Source organism: Drosophila ficusphila, unplaced genomic scaffold, assembly GCF_018152265.1.
Source record: "Drosophila ficusphila isolate 14025-0441.05 unplaced genomic scaffold, ASM1815226v1 contig_791, whole genome shotgun sequence".
Classification (NCBI taxonomy): Eukaryota; Metazoa; Arthropoda; class Insecta; order Diptera; family Drosophilidae; genus Drosophila; species Drosophila ficusphila.
The window spans coordinates 28,419,135-28,442,150 of record NW_025064737.1 but is presented as its reverse complement, the minus strand read 5'-3'; the positions used below and the strand labels follow the sequence as shown (position 1 = coordinate 28,442,150).

The window sequence follows — 23,016 nt, the reverse complement described above, 5'->3', positions numbered from 1 at the left end:
CTGTTACGTCAAAATAAAGTTGTGAAAAGGTGCAAATTGCGTGCGAGTTAAATAAAAACTATTTCCTCGGCCGGAAAACGTGTTACAGGAGACTTTTCTAGGTGGCCCAGTGGTTGTGGGACATGAGAACACTGGCAGCTGGAGGAAGGTAGTGGCTGCCAGGCCAAGTAACCTATATAAGAAGGGCTCGTATCCGGAATATCTCCTCGTAAATAGTGTGACCCACAGGTAAACAGGGGTCATCTAGATAGCCCACGACCTCCGGTGACTGCAAAACTGTGTGGTGTAACGACTGAAGTACCCGTTCAAGTTCAAGCCGACGTGAGCTTCGTGTGTGATCGGTTTCACCTCCGTCGGATACTCACCACACCTGGCGGCGCGCACGCGCATCTATTCAAAAATCCACAAGAAGCGAAAACACTTGGCTGGAGCTTCTGAAGCCAAACGGAAGTAGCCGCGCTTCGCTGTCGCCTCGAAAATCGCTTGTTATCCCCCGAAATCGCAACGAAATTGCGCGTTACCAAATCCTGCGATCCTGCCAAAATATAAACAAAAAACACCTAATAATGCTGTTCACCTGTTGAATTCTGTGCCTGTGTATCGATCGAAAGCTTCAGTTCTTCCCAGAAACCCAAACCAAGCTAATAAAACCCTGTTATAAAAATTCTATCAATCAAAACCGAAAATGGCCTGCTTGAGCACTTCCGGTCGCGTCGTGTGCGGTTCGCGTCGCCAACAAACGCACAAGTTGCTTTATCAGCTATTTGGATCCCGGCCAGGATATACATCCCCATCCCCATCGACAGGATTTAATCCACCTAAAGTTCAACAGCAGGCCATGCGACTCTTCCACGGATTAAGCTTCAGCATGGGCAAGGATTATCCCGATCTGATGGTGAGTTCATTGCCGCAGCGGGATGCACAGAAAAAAAAACACTGTGAGCCTATATAAGGCCTTTAAAATAATGATTTTTAGATCGCCACTGATTTGTGTTAACATTTTTGTTGCGATTGGATTATTTTTAAATCTACTATCAGATAACTTGAGTAAATAAATGAGAACATTTTTTTAATTTCTTCAATTATTGAGATAACCGCAAAGCTATAAACACATTTTATGACTTAATATTGGTTCGCTTTTTCCGGTGCAGAGTGCATTGGCTGCGCTTGCAGCAAGCCAACTCTTTGGTCGCTAATGCGTCTGCGTGACTTTGGCTTTTGCCTGTCCGCTTTTCTTTTCTTTGGCGATCGCTGCAAAGCCAAAAAGAAAATGAAAGTGAAATTGGTCGCTGGCTTTTGGCCGTTGCTTTTGTGCAAGTAGCGTGAAAAACAACTTGTTGCGCCCACAGTCGCTACAGTGTTGTTGTTGGCGGAAGCTGGCGCGTTTATTTATTATTGTGCCTTGGTTTTTTACCATTTTGCCGAACGCCTCTGTTTTTCTTCGTTTCCATGTGTTTTTCCCTGCATTTTTGCAAGGTGAAGTTTTTCGACTGCCTCTCTTTCTGGCCCGATAATTATATCTCTTTCTAGTCTGTCTGTAGTTTGTCATTATTTTTATATCGTTGACAAGTTTGTAGTGTCTTTCTTCCTTTTTTGTTATTGAGTTATGCAATTTCACTAGCTGCATATTTAGCTCTGGTTTATTGCTCGTATTTATCAATATTTATCGCCGCGTTGTTGATTTTCCCGCTGTTTGCAGCGCCAATAAACAGCTGATTCGGGGCCAGTGCCCCCAAAACTGTGCTCTGCCTGCCTTCGAAACTGTGACCTGCGGCGTATACGTAATATTTGATGTGGATTCCGGGCGGGTTCTGTTCCCTAGTTCTGTCAAACCAGCAATTTGATGTTTACTTATCAGCTAGTGGAATGCTATCAGCATTTTATATTTCATGAGTTTTACTGGCTGTTACTAATACAATAACGCAAATCTTTCGCCCTCTGGTATTGAAATATAGTGAATGACGCAGTGAGTGCATAAAAAGGTCGTAAATAACCAAGCTCATTATATTTTTATGGAGGTATTTCTCCATGCTAGGCCATATTTCTTGGGGAAACATCTCTAGGTTATGTTCTGAGAGCCTTTGTTGTCTGTTCAAAAACCCAGAAGGAAGTGCAGGCAATTGTCTTATAATTCAATTTGCTAGTTAACACTCGCCTTCGCCTTAATTGCTTACTAACTTGCGCCTGGAGTAGGCATGTGTAGGCCACAATTAGTGCATCGGTTTCTCACATTTGCTATTAAGTTTATTGTTTTATGGCACGCCATTTAAGACAACCCATTTAGCGGGGGGTGGAGCTCAGGAGTATGACTTTGACTTAATTGCTTTAGCATTGCGAGTGCAATACATTGAATGCAGTTTATGCATTGGTTATTTGGGCAGGCAGCCTTGGCTCAAATGTATTTATTTGTATTTATATAGCAGCAGTTTGGCCAATTCCGAGCAATATATATAAAGGGTTAAGTGCTCGTTAATTCACTTTATTGCACACTTTTGACCCTCGTTAAACAGACCCTGATCCCGTGGGTTAGAGGGGTCTATTGTCTCCAAAACATTTCAGAAATTTGGTGATGATTTACCCCTTTTACTGGTGACTCTACTACAAAAGTAGATATGCAAATAAAATGGTCAATACTAATATATTAAAAAAAATATACACAAAAGGAATCCCTTTATATGTCTATAAAGTAAATAAATAAAATAAACTTAATCAACTTTAAATGAATGCATTCGCCAATCATAATGGAAAAAGTTTACAAATTGTGTATGCAGTTGTCGTTATCGAGTTATTTATGCATTTTAGTTGTTGAAGACCTTTTTGTTATTTCATTTTGAAGCCGAATAAAAATTCATTCAACGCCAAATTGGTTTTATGCCCAACTCACATCCACACAACGTCGAAAACGAGCGCCTGGAAACTGATACGTTCATCTATCATAGGTAAACAATAAACAAAACGCAAATAGAAAGCGCACGTCGCAGCCAAAACCAAAAACCAAAAACCAAAAAAAAAACGCCAACTAATAATAGTCGGCAATAGCAGTCGTAGAAGAAATTCACTTTTAACGGTTTCTTTGACTTTCTTCTTCATTTCATTTGCCAAGCTGCCGAGCTCTCCATTGTTTTGGCCAAAAGAAAACGACCAAAAAACGAAGTCCGAGTTTTTATCTTTATGCGCCACACGAATTTGGCAAGAAGCCGATTGACCAGCTTTTAGTACTCGTTCTCTTTGCCTCGAATCAGTTTTTAAATCATTTTCGTAGTTTCCTTCTCTTTGGCTTAAGGGCCCCATAATTTTCGAGTATTTTTATACTTTTCACTTTCATGGCAAATGCGTGGAATACGATCTCAGTTTGCCTTTGGGCCAAGAATTTTAACGCCTGCGTGTGAATTCGTTGGGTTGATACTCCCAAGGTGGCGATTTTTCAATTAGATTAGAGAGTCTGTGAACAGTTAGACGTTTTAACGGAGCTGCGGATTGATTTCTGTCCAATCGCCGCTTTTTATATGTATCTGCCTAATTTGAATGCGAGGGTTCGCTCTTGTGAAAGTGAAACCGAATCTTGACTTGTTTTCATTGAGATTTTTTAGAAATTTGGGCACGAACTCAATGCCCGATAAGGTTGGCTGTGATTTTGATAAAAGTGGCTTTCAAGTAACCGTTTCAGATTATTAAATCTTCTTAAATATTATTAATTAGATACAATAAGGTACCGAGCTTTTTAATATGGAATTTCTGTTTTTAAGTAAAATAATACCAACGTTTTATATAGTTTCCCAATTCAAGGCCCCGAGCCGCATTCCTTTAAATTGTATTTCACAATCAGTCATATTTCTCTTAGCCAACCTCTGGTGAGAAAGTCATCAGGTCGAGCATGAATATGCGAGAAAGAGCCGAGCAAAAAGTAGCAGATATGCTAAAGATACATCTGTCGTATGCACGAGATGGTCATATCGTAAATCTCCGTCTTTGTGGCCGTGTCTTTATTTCTGCAAAGCACTTTCACTGACCCAAGGTCCGAGTGGCCGAAGAGGAAGCCCTGCAGAAGAAGCCGAAACCCCTCCGAATAATTCTCTATCGGAGCGAACGAATATTATTTATGTTTAATGTGCACTTACTGGTGGCTTAATTGGCTCTCGGAAATTGGATGTGGGCATGCCTAAGCGGATTGGCTGACTTTCGTTCAACCTGTCCCATACACCTGCAATGGTCTCTTTGATCGCTCAAGTTTGGCTTTGGTATTTTTCGGCCCGTACTTGCTGACCCAATTCCAGAAAGACGCATGCGTTTTGGTGTGTTGTCCTAAACTGGTTTCGGTGGTTTCGGCCTTTCTGCCGCATTTCCCTCTCTTTCGCGCCAAGACGGTTAACTGTTAATGATTTCGGCGTTGTTTTCCTTAACAACAAATTTTCGATTTCGATTTGAAAGCCGAAAAAGAAGCGCCTTCTCCTGCACAGAAAGAAATGTTGGTCAAGCTTAAACATAAATTCGATTTAATGCGATTGAATACATTGCTGATAAACGATTAATCATGGCTAATCGAAATTGGCCTTTTTAAGCTGTGAACTGTTTAGCTCGACAAATAGATTTAAGACATGTTTATCTATTTAACCTGATTTTTTTCTGTGTGCGAAGGGAGCGGGTTGGGCGGTAGAGCAAGTTTGGTTCGGATAGTTTTGACCAAGTTGCATAACCCGGCCAAACCCATCGAGTCTGGCCAGCTGTCAGCCCCGCATTTCATCAATGTCGCTCATTGGTCGACTTTCCTGCCTCTTGGGCGTTCGGTTAAAATATTTGATGTTTTATCAGTGATTAACATAAATTTGACTATCTTCGGGCGACTCGCATATGCTTCCCACACTGATTGCCTCACTTGTTCGAACTTCGAAGTGTTTGCCCAGCATTCTGACTTCCAGTCTGGGCTCTGCTATTTGGCCAAGGGTTTCACCTAATTAACATTGGAATTTGGTTAAATGTTCACCGATGTTTACGATTCCGCATTTCGAAATATCTTGGCCAGAAATGAAAACGAAAAATTAGATTTGCATTTATCGGCGGCACGCGTCGCATTGCAGTTTGCATTTCGGAGTTTGTTTTTTTCCTGTCCGCGCTCTTTATGTAATTTTTTGGGTTGATTTACACCCAAAGCCGCCAATGCAGGATAAACTTGAATTTTCAGGTTTTCCACCACTAACTGGTTTCCAATTTGTCTGCAAAAACATTTTGCTTTTCCCTGGCGAACCTTAATTTTGGTTGCATTTTAGTGTTTTTGCCTTTGACAGATTGTTATAATTACCAACTGCACACTGACACCTCCGAAAATTATGGTTGGCAACAAATATTTTCGGCTATTAAAAGGTTTTCTCAGGCTTTTCGGGGTTTTGCATTCGCTTGGATGCCGAGGCGTTTAAAAACGTATTCGCTATTGCAGTGGCGGCTTTTAGAAACGCGTCTGCGTCTTAAGTCGCCTTCGTAGTCAAATATCACGCAGCCGCCGCGTTGGACAAGCACGCACTAATTTCAATTGTAAATCGCCATTGCGCAATAGCCAAAGTGACGGGGGAATTCCATGGCTGATTCGATGGCTGATATATGACTCCGGAAAATGGTTGGCTAAACGGGATCGGAAATCAAGTTTATACCAATTAATGAGTGAGAAATCGCTTTCAGTGCGTCCACTTTTGGGATGACAACTAATTATTTCTTAAATGCAACAATGAGGTTATTCCCTCGGGTGAAGCGGTTATCTTTAATCGCAGAGTTACTGAAATATACCTGAGAAAACCAATGTAAAAAAGGCATTAAATTAATAATAAATCGTTTAAATCTATAAATTGATTGAAGTCCAAAAATGTAATGGTTTTTGTGATCAAAGTATCTTGAGGGTCGATGATTTGAAGACCTCAATTGGTCAATCGCTTGCAGTTGTCACAGTTTCTGATGAGCCCTATTGCGATCGCAATGAAACCGTGACGCAGTTAAGCATTCGCAATTGAGACATTAGCAAATAATGCCGATAGATTATGCTATCCACTCGAGCTGCTGCATCACGGAGCGATTTTCAGAAGCGTTCTCAATGCCGCGGCGAGCACTTTGTCAAATACAAATTGCCCAGTTCGGAGGCAAACACTTCGGCGCTTCAGCATTCACACTCACTTCAGCTTGGATGCCTGCGGTGCGGCTGAGTCGTTAACACGCATGTTAACCACTTGCCAGCGAACTTGGCTAATGAAGAAGCTCCCGCGGTTAAAATCGAACGGAGAAATTACGGAGCCGATCGCATGCCCCTCGAAGCCTCCGATCGGCCATCCAACGCTTGGTTATGTCAGCCGCAGCAATACAACCGCACCGCACCGCAGCGATGACAAAAAGGGAAAGTAAGTCCAAAGCCTCGTCTTCGCGGCCCTCAGTCGCTCGCTTTCGTGGCCGACTCTCTGCGTCCGCTTTTGGCCAAAACCTCACTGCTCACTGCTGGCCGCTTCCGCTTGCAAAGGCCTGTCAGGTTCGATCGGTGTTTCTTTTGGCCAGCGAGAAAGAAGCAATTAAAATTGCTGGCAAGTGGATCGATTGTCGCAGCAGGGTTTTACAAAAATTAAATACATTCCTGTATATTATATATGTACACATAATATATAGTACAGACATGTCTCAAGGCAAGGAACATTTATCCACACTCTCTTCCTGGATGGTAATTTCGGATAAGTCAAGTTCATTAACGCCAAAAATGGTCTTGAATAACCCTTGAGAACAATTTGTAAGTGAGTGCATTGCTCACTCGATTAATTTGCAAATAAATGTAGGCAGTTAACAACTATAATGTTCTCTTCGCCACGCGGAGTAAGCATAAATTGGTTAACTTGATGACTATAATTGAATAATTTTTAGCGTGTTTAGTCGAAAATCGCTGCCCGTCGACCAGAGGCAGCTGTTAACACTTTTCGTACTTAAAACCGACCTCCATAAAAATCGCAACATGCAATGGCAATTTTCGAGCCTCGCATATTGCCATATTGAATAAAAATGGCTTATGATGCCGACTGCGCCGCATACAAATGGCCTGAAAACACGAGCGAATTCCGGCCAAACAAGAGCAGAAATCACAACAATGAGGAGGCTCTAAGCAAACAATAAGTGAGCCGTAAGGCAATCAATAACCAATGCAAAATGTTGCAATTCCCCGCTTTGTTGGGCTTTCAATCAGAGCTGACATCAATCAGTGCGAGTTTTGCGTGGCACTCGGAGGTGTTTAAATACTTTCAGCCGTTAATTGTCTTCATCTTCAGATGCCTCAATGGGCCCGGAGTGGGATGGGTTTCTTTCGCACTGGATCGGATGACGCCTGGAGAGGATTGTGCCGTGGGAGCGCCCTGTGGCGCCGAATTTTCAGTTTGCTTGATTCGCTTTTGGCACTTGTGTGGCCGGCATGAGCACACACTTCGCTAAATGCTGCAATTGCTTTGATCACTCCGCCCATTTGCTGCAATTTTTCCACAATTAAATTAATGGCCTCCAAACCGGGCGTATTTAAATGAAAATTTGCAGGAGCGCCTCCGATCGCTAAGCAAATAAAGGTAAATTATTTGCCGCATTGTTGCCGCGCAGATCATTATTATTATTTCCTCTTGAATCGACGTGAAAGTTGGCTTGCCAATTGTTGCGGCTCCTCTTTCGTGGCATTGCATGTGGGCCAAAAGGAGGTTAAACTGGATGTCTTCGGGTGTTGGATTGCGCCTGGCTAATTGCGGTTTAACCTTATCGACTGATGGGAGATTATCTTGAAAACTGAACTCCACCTCTTGGAAACCCTAGGTTTTGGAGAGGTTAAATCTGAACTAACATTTTATCAATTACCTACAAGGCAACTCTTCACCATCAGTATTTTGGAATGCAAATACAGTTCGAACTTAAGTTAACTTTTGTAATGAATTGAATACTTAACTTGAATTTGCAGTAGTTTTCGCATTGCCCAGACCTGACTTTTCTAGATATTTCGCTACTTCCTTCCATGGTTGCACAATAAACCACATTGTGAAACTGAGTCATAGTCCTCTGTTCATCTTCAGCAGCCAAGTGCAACGAAAGAGGCTACTTCCTATGTTATTTCGCTGGTTATTTCGAGCGCTTCGGTTTTCGGTTGTGCACGCAAAAACTCGGAAACCCAAAATGTAAATTCGCATATTGAAATTGCGAAAGCGCAGATCCTATGGACTGCCAGAATTGTAAGCCCAGAGCGTTGACCTGGCCTTTTGCTGAGCATTTGATCCGCAACCCAGCCAAGTGGCCAACGGCAGCAGTTCGTGGGGTTTAGAGACACTTAAAATCCGTTCGGCTTTCGTGGGCACCTGTAAAAAGCATTTAACAGTGCTTAAAAGTCATTCAACGTATGCGGCCAACTCGAAATGGCCACAATTAAATGCATTTCTGCACGTCCCACCGAAGAAATGGAAATGTAACTTTTGTTTCTGCTACTTTTGTTTCCTTGCCTTTGCGAAAATTATCAACTAATTTTAATTTGGCGCACATATTGAAAACGAAAGCTACCGCGACTCGCATTTAATTGGATTTCTTCCGGCTGCTGTTGAAAATTGTAAATTGTGATGCGTCGATTTTGTAATAAGCCCTCAATCGCGATCGGTTCGCTTTCTACTCGCCAAAAGCTAAGCCCATTCCGATGTTTATGACACATATTAAATATGAAACTGGGTCATTACAAGCTCTTTTCAATGGCCAACAATTTGTTTGGGTATTTTACGACGCTCTGGGCCCCGAAGACCAAAGCGAACCAGTTCGCCGTCCGAAACCCACACGTGTGATCCCAAAGATGATGATTGTGATGATGATTGTGATGATGCTGCAGAAGATGCGGATGACGGTCGATCGCCAAGGGCGGCGAGTGATGGTCGAAGTCACTGGTCGAAGTCAGGACCCCGTGCACCCAAGTGGGTCAACCAGAAATCCGCTCACGCCCAAGTCCATCTTAGCCAAATATTTGGTGGTGCAGAAGTGTAAAAGTTGCCTCCGTTCGCCGACAGCTGGCAACATCGAATTTACATGTTATCATGCCAACATGTGTGCGGCTCTTATTGGCAGACTGAGTGGCTGACTGGTTGATTGGTTGACTGGTTGACAGGCTGCACAGAAGCAAACAATTGCGAACATTGCATAATGACTCGTAAATGCTTTTGAAAGGGAAATCGAATCAAGCAGCGCTTGCACCTAAGGGAAAATGTATCAATTCGATAATTTCACCCAAACTTCCTAACTCACATTCAACTATGATCTCTATTTTCTTTCTGTGTGGGAAATGGCACTATATTCTATGGTGGCAACACAATTTGGCCGGCAATTCAGCAGCGCGTGCTGCTCTTTTGTATACAAAACAAAGGGTTTGCGGCTTTTACAATACAGATATTGGCGACAAGGTCAAGAGTCGAGCGAGGGCGTCAACAATCGACTCCAATTAGTTGGCCATTTGCGGCGGTTAGAGCCCGAAATTTCTGCCTAGCCGCCTGCAATTTTCCAGTTATTAATTTTCGGCAGTTCGAAAACAGAAATTCCGCCGGCGGGCGAGGCAAAACTTGTTAGTCGTGGCAGCTCCGCAATTGAAAGTTGTTAAGTGACTTGTTTGCTCCTTCGTTATTCACACTTTGTTAGTAATTGCAGCCTTTACCCGAAATCGCTAACCGTTCTACAACTTTTCTACCCCCAGCAAAGCCCCCACAAGTGCAGTCATACCCTGAAGTACTCCCAGTGCTCCAAGGCGAATACGAGGCAGCACAGCTCGGTCCACACCCAACAGCCGGCTGGTCCTGTGAGGGAGTTCCAGATCGACCCCTACATCATCCTCGACGACGACCTCAAGTACTTCTACGACGACGTGAGATATGTGAGTAGACAGTCCAAGGATTCCATCTAAAACACCTTTACAGCACAAGTAGTAAACAGAAACCAAGCTAAGCAAATAAATAATACTTTTATAGCTGCAGTATAGAGATCAAATTTATTACTTATCAATGTGCAGATTGATTGCTAACAAGCCTTGAAGGAATTGAACAAATCATGTCAAACCACAAATAATAATAACGTTAATGTGTTGTGAGAAATTCCGTTTAGAGTTTAGCAGGTTTTTTCCAGCTCTCCACTGGGGGACTTTTTGCCAAATATTTGCTAATTCAATCCAGATTCTAGAGTAGGCTGGGCTAATTTTTCTCCATCTTTACCATCTTCCAGCTGCTCAAGTCGGGGACTTCCCAGCCGGAACTGGACACCATCGCCAGCTACTACTTCGATGGCCAGGGAAAGGCGCTGCGACCCATGGTCACCATGCTGATGGCCAAGGCGATAAACTATCACCTGAACAACGAGTCACAGTGAGTTTTTGGGAGTACCATACCACAATATCAATATCTGTAAAGTATGCTCCTGATGGAGAAACATAATGTGTGGAAATTACAATCCAATGTTCAAATGCAAGACTGACGCCTGAAAAACTAGCAAATAAATATGTTTTTCACTGCGTACCGTAGAGTAAATGATTAGCATGGTTTTGCGAAATGCGCGCATTTCGGCCAAATTTAAACATAGACATCGTAGACCTGCACACTCGGAGGTGTAGTCGCTGCCCCTGACTCCAAGTCCTAATCATGTTTTCCATTGCCTTCGCAGCCAATTAGTACACAAACAACGACAGATCGCCCTCTTTTCGGAGATGGTGCACTCGGCCAGTCTGGTCCACGACGATGTCATCGACCAGTCGGACTTCCGGCGCGGCAAGCCCAGCGTGAACGCCCTGTGGAACCACAAGAAGGTAAGGATAGAGATCGGAGATCCGATTAGCATGATAGCCCGTGTGGCGTGGCATCATCGGTGCCAGCGATGTTTGCCAAATCCAAACAAACCAAGCCAAACACGCGCCCAGTCGCTCGGCAACCGAAACAGCAATCATTCAGCTCCCAGAGCCTGACTTTGACATCAATTTGTTGCGTATTTCGATTCGAAGTGTTTATTGACTTTGTCAACATCTATCTTGCATCACTCGAAAGGCCTCAAAATCGGACGGCGATGCTTAGTCGTTGGCTTTAATAATAGATCCCGAAATATCTCGACACTGCAGTTTCCCTTTCGACACGTCTCCAAATTGAAATGCATAAATTAATCCAATCTTCACAAGCCGCAGAAGCGGTAGTTTCTTGTCTCCGATGGCATCTTAGTCATAAGTCGGTTGAAGCTTTGTTTTTAATGCCGTCGTGCTGTCGGCTGTCGAGTGTTGCCACACATAACTGTCCTCCAGCGATTGTGTTGGCCGATCTTTGTTATGGCCGCTTGTTTCTGACCATGTCTCATCGCTTTTGCAGGTCACAATGGCTGGTGATTACATCTTATCGATTGCCTCGATTATGATAGCTCGTCTGCGCAGCGATGACGTGACGATCGTGCTGAGTCAGGTAAGAAAACTCCACAAGGATTCGACTAACAAAAGTTTCGAAAGCCCAAAATATCTTTAAGTTGTGAGGAATTAATTACGTCTCTGATTAAAGAAGCTGACAATTATTTAGTGCAGTTCATTTGGGAAATACTTTCAGCTCAAAATCAGCTATCAGCTATAGATCATCTTACGAAAATAACTTCGCTGCCCGAAACCAGTAGAACACTCTAGAGTTTTTTGCACTCACCACCGAAAACAAACAGCTCAGAACTGCCAAGTACCTCGCACATTTTATGCTGCTAGTTAATTGCCAAGGCAAACACAAATAGTGGCCGAGTATTTGAGCCGTTCATTCAGAGAAAAGGGGCTGCGACCACAAGTAAATCCCGGATTCAGAGGAAATGATCCATGCCTAAGAACCATCGGCTTAACGATTTGTATTTGTATTTGAGAAAGTACGTAATCAGAACGGGTGGCGAATTTCACACAGTTGTTGGACAAACAGAGGGGAACTTTTGTCTTACAATTGCGAAAGTTGAATCAGTCCGTTGGCAAGGAAATGACTTCCCGTTCGCAAAACCAGTTACCAATTTTAATGGGCCACAAATCAGCGGCCTGCGAACTTCCTGCGTCCCTGGAAGTTGAGTTCCCCAAGGTTTGCCCTTCGCCAGAGTTCGTGAAACTTCAGAGCGGCATTCACTTTTTATGTTTCGGCTGTTGAGTTGTGCATCCGTGTCCTTGTGGTTCCCCCAGGTGCGAAGCGACATTCCTCGGAGGCATTCATCACTCTGCCGTGCCCCACGGAGTTTCTATGAATCTCGAGTTAGTCACACCTGCCAATTTCACTTTCGGTGGCGATCGAGAGTGAAACTAGATCTGTTGCCCCGGAAAGCGAAACCAAGGTGGCGCGGAGCCTCAATCTCTCTTCAAATCCACAGCTTCTCCGCATATTTACACAATCGAGCGGCCAAGTTAATAGCCAAAGTAAACACAATAAACTTGACTACGTTTTTGGGTTACACATTCGGCGTTTTCTCAATTCGCGAAAAAGATGCGTAACACCTGAGGAGGATTGGCCTCAGCCTCAAGATGGACCCGAAGGTGCGGCCAGACACTTATCCGCCGCTATTTGTCTATTTCATTACCTCGATCTGGGCGATATCGCTCTGGAGTATCTATCGCACAACGTGCTCATTTGCATTCCAAGCATTTTGACCCCGGCCAAACGAAACTTTCTTCGCGGTTGTGAGGTCATTCGTCTTGAAACTAGTTCTAAGACCGTTTCAGCTGAACAGCTCCAACTGGTATCCACTGTTTGTTTAAATTTCTCTAGGCCATGGAAAATGTACGAAGAAGAGAGCTTGTTTTTGGTTAAACATAGTTTCCAAACAGTGAAAAGGTGTCGGAGTAATAATCTAATAATAATCTTTACAACTACAGAGTTTTAAAATCAAACTAGCAATCGTTTAGCTTATAGTTGTCACACCTTTATTGATCAATCAGAGTTATATAAGTTTTGCTGCAGTAATAAACTATTGGTTTATCCAACCAATTTGCGAAAATTTAAATAAATTCGCACAATGGAAACCATGTTCTGTTCGGCGAGGTCTTTGTATTCCTCCAACTCATGTTGCCTTTCGTTTATACCCGACTTTTGGCGTGTTTCTTTCATCTACGACTACAATCCACAATCTTCGGCATATGTTTATCAGATTTGACACATTAAATATGCTGTGCACGTGTCTGAATAAAATCAACGGCTTCTAAGACGTTGGATGGCATTAATAAAATGGGTAGAATGTCCGCCTGCCTTTCAATCAAGCGAATTTATGACTAGTTCAGAATTGAGTTTTGGGCTATTCCAGACAGCTCAGGCATTTTACGCCCTTGGAAAGGCCCAGACATTATAGCCAATTGAAGTTTGACTTCAAATCAACTTGGATATAGTAATTTCTGCCGCCGAATTCCCCCTGTCGGAAGTTTGCAATTCCGAGAGAAAATTCCCACACAAGTGGCTCACGAAGTTGATTCGAGGCTTGGCCATATTTACTTCAACAAAATGCACTCAATTCCGTGGCCTACAGCGCTTGGGCTCATTTAGCTGCTTAAAAGGCGGCATTGTGTTAATTTGTGTGGCTCAAAATGCACTTGTTGGCCAAGTTGTTAGAGCTCACGCACTTGTAGTTTGTAGTTTGGAGCTCGGCTTTTTGTCAGTGTTAATTAACATTGAAAGTCCGGCAGCAGTCAGAGGAATTTGGCTCGGCTTTTGGCCAGAAACTATTGGCCAGTTATGACCGCCTCACCTTGGGCTCCTTGGATGCCGCCATTTTTCAGCGCCCACGACTGTTTGCCAAAGATTTTGACATCTGCCCGCGAGTTTCTCGGCCGAATCAATGAAAATGCCTATTTGAAGGCGAATCGAAGGGCGTGCCGCACAATTGGTGGGCAAACAGAGGCGTCGATAGCCAAAATATTCGACTTCTCGTAGAGATCTGAATGAAACCCTATTTGCCGGATCTATTTGGCACAATGGTGTTTGCCATTTGCATTTGCGGTTCCAGCCAAGCGGAAGTTACATACACACGAGCGTATCGGCGTGTTTAGGCCCAAAAAACATAAAACCGATGTTCCGTATTAAATTGAGAAGATTTGCAAGCCCGAGGGGACGTTGCGAATCGCGTAATTACCCATTCATCTTCGAGTGGGAAGCCCGGTGCGAGAACAATCGAAGCCATAACCGTTTAGGATGGCATATTTATCACCCATTGTCCGTAATCTCTTGCAGATCTTGACCGATTTGGTCCAAGGCGAGTTCATGCAGCTCGGCTCAAGGGAAACGGAGAACGAGCGCTTCGCCCACTATCTGACCAAGACATACAGGAAGACCGCATCGCTGATCGCCAACGCACTGAAGGCGGTGAGTACTACCATCATTACCATCATGCGATCCCCTGCAGTCGCCACTGGCCACTCGCCACTTGGACCGCCTAATCCGGCCATTAGTGTGCACGCAGTCTCGCGGCATTGTTCCCAATCCCCCACTGACTTTGACCTGACTTTGCTCTCCTGCTCTCTGGTTCCTCTACAGACCGCCGTAATCGCCCAGGCCGACGACAACGTGGCCGAGGTGGCCTTCCAGTACGGACGCAACATCGGCTTGGCCTTTCAGCTGGTCGACGACATGCTGGACTTTGTCTCCTCCACCGAGCAGATGGGCAAGCCGACGGCGGCGGATCTGAAGCTCGGACTGGCCACTGCCCCCGTCCTCTTTGCATGCGAAAAGGTGAGTGTGTGATCATCGGGGTGCCCTGTTCCTTGTTGGCCTGCCAACTAGATAACCAAATTGATTCCTCAACGAATGCGAATGTAAGTATTCAGGAAGCAATCAATCTGGGGACTTGCCCAAGTGCATAAAGATGCTAGATTGAGCTGTCTTTTGTGGCGGCGATGAGTGTTATGCGATGATGTCATGTTGGTGGGTGGTGGCTGGCTGGACCCGCAACTTGTAAGTCGGCTGCCAGCGATTACCAATGCCCATTTGCTATGCATTCCGCGAGCTGCGCACGCGTGCAGTGTGCTTAACTTGGCTGCAAACTTGCATAATGAAAACGCTTCTCCACTCTTGCAGTACCCCGAGCTGAACCCCATGGTGATGCGGCGCTTCAGCGAGCCCGGCGACGTGGAGCGGGCCTTCGAGCTGGTGCACAAGTCGCACGGACTGGAGCAGACCCGCTTCCTGGCCAAGAAGCACTGCAACGAGGCGATACGACTGGCCCAGGAGCTCACGGAGTCGCCCTACCAGAAGGGCCTCCAGGTGGTCGCCGACTTAGTCATCAACCGCATGAAGTAGACAGGCAGCATGCAGCATGCACCCTATTATAAACCATAAAGAATAAACCATACACGTAATGCAATAATAGTAGAGTTATCTAGGCCACACTCGATGTTTCGGTTAAGTTATATTCAGCCAGCGGGCTGCTTTGTAAACAAGATTTATTATTTAGTTTTAAGCCATTTGTTGTTGACACTGTAAATAATTGCATAAACAAACCCAATCAACACACACTAAGCGGCCGCGTTCGCTGTACATATTTACGAGATGTTCGATGAATTTTTATCAAATTTTATATGCAGTGTTTTTCGAAAAATTTATTTATGTATAGAGAGCGAAATATTTGCGGAAAGCCAACAATGAGTAAACGAGAAAATTGTACAAATATTTCTTCAAAATAAAAGAAAGTAAAAACTCGGAGATAAGCATAAAATACACAACACTGTAAAAGAGAAATGTTTAATAGTCAATGCAACAAAGAGAAGAGGTGTGTAAAATGATAATTATAATACGGAGCATAAAGAACATGAAAGGATTAATTTACATTAACTATGTACATGATAGGGCATTTCATGCCTAAATGGTTCAATGGTCTTGGTCTGCACTTTTTCAAAACCCTCCCGACAGCACAAATATGTAATTTAAAATGGGAAGCCTGTAGTTTAGCCTGATAAATAAAATGTTTTGAACCATTCGCGCATGAAATGCATATACATTATGTTTTATTAGAAATTTATCGAGGATTGTACGTGGAACAGTGCTGCCCAGTCTTAATTTTAAAGGTTTCTTTTTCGCCCCTAATGCAATAGTAATTTATAAGTCATATAAAACAAAATCGAACCGCAAAACCCCATTTCGGAACGCCCTAGTTTAAATTCTTATTTTAATTTATAAGCGAAACCCACTTATAAGTCAGTCAGTTCAACTTTTTTGTGACTTTTGTTTTGACGAGAACCCATTGGGCTCCTTTACAGCCTGCTCAAAACTCAAAAAGAGATCGAACTAAAACCAAAACACAGATCATATGTTAACCTGGCCAGTTCATCAGTTTAAACGGGTGCTGAGGATGATTTACCCACAGATTATAAAAAGCGAACGACAAAATATTGATGAAGACGTTGATATTGATACTTGTAACTACGATATTTGTATACTTAAAGAGATGAATAAAAATTCGATTTTGTAAAACAAATTACCTGCCGTTGTCTATTTATTATGTAAGGGCAAAAATACAGATAATTTTGAGTTCTAAATTCAGGATATTGAATTGCCTTTTTTGCTGTAACTTGCCTAAAAGGGCACTGAGCACAATCCACACATGCTTGAAAACGAGTATTGCCAGTAACTATGCAACACGTTAACCAACAACGAGGACAACAACGGCCATGACGACCCAGTGAAATAGTTTTGGACATGGCCAAAGTGCTTTTTGTTGCGACGGGCATGGCTGATATTAAAATTGGGGCAAGCAAACGATTCCGCTGCAAGTAGCTTGAAACGGCAGCTGGCTCACGGGGCGTATGAGCAATGCCACCTGCTTACGCCTTGAGGAGATTTTTAATTTGAGACATCAACAAGTCTCGGATTAAATTGCACGCAATGCTGCGGCAGACTGAACTTTCCGTTTTATTAAAACAAAGCATCACGAATCGGGTTAAGTAAAGGCAGCCGTGGCACAGTTTTCTCGGCAATATAAAGCAAGTATGTTTTATGTCCGGGCAGACCAGCAAAGTGGAGCAAGCAAGCAGCGAGTCTAACTGGCAAAATATTTAAATAGCCAAACCAAATTAGCTGAGCTTCCGATATCCTTCGACTCGCCTTCAAGGACAGACGGTCGCCCGAGTGCGCCTTAACCTAGGCTATAAATAGTCGGGCGTGCTGCCTAGACAACCGACCCATCATCCGTGGCCCCTTAGTGCCTGGCACGGATCCTGGCAGCCAATTCGGCGGTTAAACGGTTTGGCCAGGACACGAGACCAATTCAGTAACGCGGCGCTTGCCGAACGCAGCGCTACTTCCGTTTCCCAGCTCCCAGGATCTCCAGTGTTCCGGAAGAGGTATTCGAGATACAGCCATGACCACCAGCGATGAGATGGGCATGGGTGGCACCTTCTGCCACGACCACATCCAGCACCCCCTGATGTGGTGCGACGAGAAGAAGCGTCTTGTGGAACGCAAGAACGCGGAGGAGAGTCTGCGGATGTGGCGGCGCAGGAAGGCGGAGGAGTGTGCGCGCAAAGAGAAGGACAAGCAGGAGGTGGGTAACAGTGCGTATGCGTGATTTTAACTGGAGAGATTAGCTTGATAGGTTGAAAACGTTTGATTGTAGGTGCTATATTTATTTATTTCCGCTTCCTACGTGATTCAAAGATGGTGTTTCTTTTTGGAAAAGTTTTATATAATATAAACAGTTAGTCTTCACAAATAATTCGCTTACTTCTCTCCACCTTAAATAACTTACATATATTGAAAACAACAGCTCTAAAATCAATTCCCTAGGCGCTAGTACTTTTCACAAGTCAAGAGTGTAAAACTTTCCAGGAAAGAACCTATGACAATCAAAAAACATCTCGAACCTTCACCCACGCCACATCAGAAACTTCTGCTAAGTTCAAAGACCTTTCCCAAGCAACATGTAACACATCCGTTTGGTTTTCATGGATTTAGTTCAACAAACCCTTTGACAATTTCGACTCGGTAATCAAATCACCTCTGTCGGCCAAAAGCCTAGCTACTGCTATAGGCAAGTCCTTGCGTGACTGGAATCCTGGCTGACTATTTGGCTACCTATCACAGTCTGCAGCTGTGTGAAAGCGCCAACCGAAATGTGGGTGAAAAAAATCAGTGAAATGCAAATCGCTGCGCGCTGCAACTATAACAACAACCTACAAACAACATTCGAGGGCCAGAAGGGGCGTTCAAGGGGCTTGCCAATTTCCGTAAACAAAGAACTCCACACTTCGCGGAGAGTGGCACGACGAGGTGGGTTGAGGCAGTCTGGGACCTTAAATAGGCTGCCACCGAATCGATAAGACATAACTCCATGTTGTAATCACCCTGCGGCAGTCTCTGTCTAGTCGAGCAGGGATTGAATACCGATATTCCTTGGTGCAAAGGTTTTATGGAAGAAGTTCTGAATAATAAATAGTATAAAGATAGTTTTCAGTGGCTCAACATCTCCTCAAGATACTAGATGCTTGATTAGCTGTAATTATATGTATTTCTGATCCAGTACTACGATCTGTTCCACCAACACTGTCCTTGGGGAAGACCCGGTGGTGGAGCTCCCAACGTGGAGGTGCGTCGCAAGGACATCACAGCCGTCGGGCTCCACTCCACGCCCACTGTGGTAAGAACTCGCTCCCCAGCTAAATCAGGATGCACCAAAACCCCTCGTAATCCACAGACCACCGCCCACCGGATGAATCTCCTGCAGCCGTGCCGCTACAACGACTTCTTCTCGATGCAGAAGAAGTGCCACAACAACCCGCTGGCCGCCTACCACCACCACCACCACCACGCGCCGCCCGCCCCGCCCCCGGGTGGGCGGCTGGGTCACGCCCACTCCATCCACCACCTGCAGGAGAGCGGCCCCAGGAGCAGCACGGTGACCATCTGCGAGCGGGAGATCCCCAGCAAGCCCGGGGCGGGCGTGGGCGTGAACGTGGCCAAGAACGCCAACGGTGAGAGTCTGCACATCCAGCTAAAAGAGCACCCCTCAATGTCGTTTCGCAATAAAGGCCACGTGGACATTGAGCTGCGGTACAAGCCCTCGCCGCCCTGCAAGGGCAAGCCGCTCCTCGACAAGATCGTGGTCAGCGAGAGCGAGCAGCGGTGTCCGCTGCAGGAGAAGCTCGCCACGCAGAAGAAGCGCCTGCAGGCCAAGCTGGAAAAGCCGGTGAGCGGCACTTATTGCGCTGCCCCGAGCACATTTCAACTAATCCCGATCATTTGTGCTTCTTTTAGCCCTGCAAGGAGCCGTGGGGCAAGGCGGGTCCGGGCGGAAAGCCCTGGCGGAGTCCCAAGGAAGTGGGCAACACCTTCATGAAGTCACTGGTGGGTTATCCATGTATTCTAAAATATCAAAGATTTCCTTTGAATTCTCGTTCCTGATATCAAATTTTAGATGCATATTTTTCTTTACTTAAACTTAAACTGAAATACCCTTTCAGGGCTGGACCAACAAGGAGATGCTGAAGGAGTTGGACCAGGACAACCCGGTGACTCCGGCGGAGAAGAACACCTTCCGCAAGTCGCGGCCAGGAAAGAACCCGAAGCCGCAGCGCTGCTGCGAGATGTGCACCTGCAACTGTCCCGCCATGAACAACAGTCCGCCGAAGCCGTCGCCGCTGTCGCAGCCCATTCCGCCCGGGAAGAAGTGTCCAGGTCCTGCTCCGCCGGGACCGCCGCCCGGGAAGATCCTGCACCAGCTGAGGCCGCAGGACTGCGGGGGGAAGCCCGTGAAGCTCTGCCCCCGGATGGCCGCGAGGGGTCCGTGTCCCGGGAGCACCAGCACCGCCACCCCGGAGGCCAGCACCACCGGGGGGAACGGGGCCGGCTACGGCGAGGGCGGCGGGGTGGAGCTGGTGCCGCTGCTGGCCAGGAGGCGCGGCATGCACCGACCCATCAGCCTGTCCAGCACGGACGTGACCAAGAGGACGCCGTCGCACGATAGGTACGCATCCAAGCACAAGCATCCACCAAAGAACTGTCTGCAGACCTCCACCAAGATCAAGTGCATCAACAGCATCATCAAGAACATCAGCCACATGAAGCGGCTGCCCAAGAATCTGAGCTGCAAGCTGCAGTGCTGCAGCTGCGATTGCCCCACGGCCTTGGCCACGGGCTGCTGCCTCAAGCGGCTCACCCTGCACATTCGCCAGGCCTGAAGGCCGTGTCCCCCAGTCCCCCAGTCCCTCGATCCCAAGTCCCTTCCAGCATTCAGCATTCAGCATTCATAGTCATTGCCCCCTCCCCGTTTCTCATTTGCTTGCTCTGCGCTAGATATCGAAATCGAAAATCCGCTTGCCCCTCTCGCTTCTTATTCCCAATAATCTTGCCTTTTTAATGGTTTCTCTATACCCCACTTCATCCAGCAAGAAAATATCCATTGTAATACAAGTGAAAGTATAGCAACCAAAAGAGCAAACCAAAACCAAATACCAATCTCACCAAACCAAAACCAAAAACAATATCAAAAACAAACTGCAACAGCAAAACCAAAATCATAATACCAATCTTCTATGTATCCCCGTGCAAAATCGAACTGAAAATCGCTCTGAAAAACCAAAATGAATGAATGATGATAAAATTGAATCAAAATATAAACAACATGTTGCCCACCAACCGACCAACCGTGGAATCGACCACCAGGATTCAAACGGCCGCCGACATGCGCTACCTGCACGACTTGAACGTCCAAATATCCCAGAATCGCCGATCCGTCTCCGTTTCCAAGCAGTTGGACCGGGATCTGTGCAACCAGCACTTCGACACCTTCGAGACGTTCTGGGGACGACCAGGACACGGAGCCCGAGGCGACAAGATCAACAAGTTGAAGTTGGACAATCTGCTGTACGGGGCCAGCGAGTCGGCCTAAAGCCAGATGTCCGATGTCTGATATCTGGATTGTTAAGGATTTATTAGGGATATATCCTCATCGGATCACCGCTTCTTCCGGCACAGGCTCGTAGTTTGTGTGCTCCCAGCCATCTGCTCAGAAATTAATCGATGCCAAGGCCCCGCAGAGTGAATTAAACAGTTCAAATGATCCAAAACAGACTTGGGAAAGCTCTCGGCAGGTTGCTATTGGAGTTTCTTCCCAGAGATACTAAACTTAGTAATAGTTTAAATTCCACATTTACAGAAATGTACACTGCAACCCGAGTCCCGCTCTCTTGCTCAATTTAAACTTTGCCAACTTGCTGCGTCTGGTAAGATGACCAAAGTTTTGATTAGATCAGATGGAATAGTAAAAAAACAAGTAAGACTCAAAGGGCGAGATTATCTGAAAACCAGCTAAGCAGATTTAGTTAGTTTTAAAAATAACTTATAAGTAATAAATTGGATCTGTTTACTCTTGAATCTTTCGTATAAGTTCAATTTTATATACGACTTTGAGTACTCTGTCGAAAAATGGAAACAGAGATACAAGATTTCGATTTGATTTTTGAATATGTGTAGCATATAAATACCATGTAAATACAAACCAATCAATTGAGCAATAAATATACGTACTAAACAATACATATCAATAGTTATGATATTTACCTGTATTTTCTTTACCAATACCAATTATTGGAAGAAGGTAGGTAATACTTTTAACCTAAGTACAACCCCCACCCCAAATACATCACGATAAAAAGTCGGTTGTTTTACTTGAGCTTTTTTTGAAGGACATTTTTATTATACATATGTATATGTAGTATTTAATAGATCACATAAAGCAAAAAGAGAATATTTTACTACATTTTTTTGTCGTGGATGATAATGTTTCCCTATCGAGTTCTCTGCTCGAAATTTGATTGGGACTTTTTGGGGTCGTGTGGATGTGAATGTCGATGGTTTATGTTAAGATTTCAGTTAATTCTCTACGTATTATTACGATATTAGTAAATTACAGTTACAATACATTATATAGTACATAGTATGTAGGTAGAGTACGAATACGTTAACTATTCATTAAGATGTTTATTTATTTTCTGGATTTTGTGATTTTTATTTTAAAGTTATTTCCGTTTTATTAGTTTTTTTTGTGTGTGGTTTTGTTTTACGTTAATTTTACATACATATATTAAATATATTTACGAACATAACAGCAGTCTTATATAAGATGACATACTCAATTTATTGTTTTCATTAGAGGGTTTTGAGTTCATTATCCGTTTGAAAGTTTGAATGCGAGTATCGGGCGGCGTTGACATTGTTTATAGTATATCTACCGAAAATGTCCTGCCTGAAGACTCGATGTGGCTTCGATGGACCGAAGACTATTTTCCTTCCGTCTATATAAAAGTTGTTTGGCTAAACTAGGGCGATCCGTTGGTAGTCGCTTAAGCGTGAGGTCTTAAAGATATTGTTATTAGATGTAAGTATGCATCGATAGCTAGGTGTTATATCTATTAGGGACGCTGAACTATTTAGTTAAGTTGTGATTAATTTTTAAGACGCTGGGCGTCTGCGAAATGCGATCTGAAAAAGTTCTCTTTGCTTTGTTTTGGCGGCTGACTTAATTGATGTAGGTATACTTGATGTAAATAGCGTATGTTAAAAATTTCATTTGTTTTTGTTCTGTTTGAATGCTTAAGGAACCCGATTCTGCTAGGATAGGAAGTTCGATCGAATTTAGATGCATGCAATGAAATACAATCGTCGAGAGTATGCACAAATATATTTTCGTATTCATATCGTATATTTTGTATTTGTTTTAGGGGACTTTACACTTAGGGACGTTCGAACACTATAAATAAACAATTACAATACATGCACGGACACACACTCACACAGCTACAGATGTAGGCTCTGTTGTATAAATAATAGCGTAATTTATAATTATAATACTATAACTACTGTAGAGTTATTGTGGCTTCTAAGAGGAATCGCCTCCTGGCTTCCGCTAAATTTGTAGCTAACTAGTTTATGTTTGAAATATTCGACATTTATCAATTTCTGCTTCTCCAGTTTTTCAATCGGCTCGCTCCAAGTTGCGTTGGCAAGTTCGCGACCCTAAATTTTCCTAATTCAAAATGTTTGCACGAAA

At 44.3% G+C, this 23,016-nt stretch overlaps 3 protein-coding genes across 3 annotated transcripts; all 3 read left to right on the top strand.

Annotated features, from left to right (window-relative positions):
• The first annotated feature begins 177 nt into the window (after positions 1 to 177).
• Positions 178 to 16,449, top strand: LOC108086841 (all trans-polyprenyl-diphosphate synthase PDSS1). The gene is made up of 8 exons (XM_017183890.2): positions 178 to 895; positions 9,710 to 9,886; positions 10,231 to 10,370; positions 10,666 to 10,807; positions 11,355 to 11,444; positions 14,211 to 14,342; positions 14,514 to 14,708; positions 15,054 to 16,449. The coding sequence occupies exons 1-8, from the start codon at positions 686 to 688 to the stop codon at positions 15,273 to 15,275; spliced, it is 1,308 nt and encodes a 435-aa protein (XP_017039379.1). The 5' UTR covers positions 178 to 685; the 3' UTR covers positions 15,276 to 16,449.
• Positions 16,450 to 17,331: 882 nt separating this feature from the next.
• LOC108086808 lies at positions 17,332 to 20,146 on the top strand. Its single transcript, XM_017183847.1, has 6 exons — positions 17,332 to 17,514; positions 18,490 to 18,606; positions 18,664 to 18,940; positions 18,998 to 19,155; positions 19,224 to 19,313; positions 19,430 to 20,146. The coding sequence occupies exons 1-6, from the start codon at positions 17,332 to 17,334 to the stop codon at positions 20,144 to 20,146; spliced, it is 1,542 nt and encodes a 513-aa protein (XP_017039336.1).
• A 296-nt stretch (positions 20,147 to 20,442) lies between these two features.
• LOC108086809 lies at positions 20,443 to 21,288 on the top strand. The gene has a single exon (XM_017183848.1). The coding sequence runs from the start codon at positions 20,557 to 20,559 to the stop codon at positions 20,854 to 20,856; it is 300 nt and encodes a 99-aa protein (XP_017039337.1). The 5' UTR covers positions 20,443 to 20,556; the 3' UTR covers positions 20,857 to 21,288.
• The last annotated feature ends 1,728 nt before the right edge of the window (positions 21,289 to 23,016 follow it).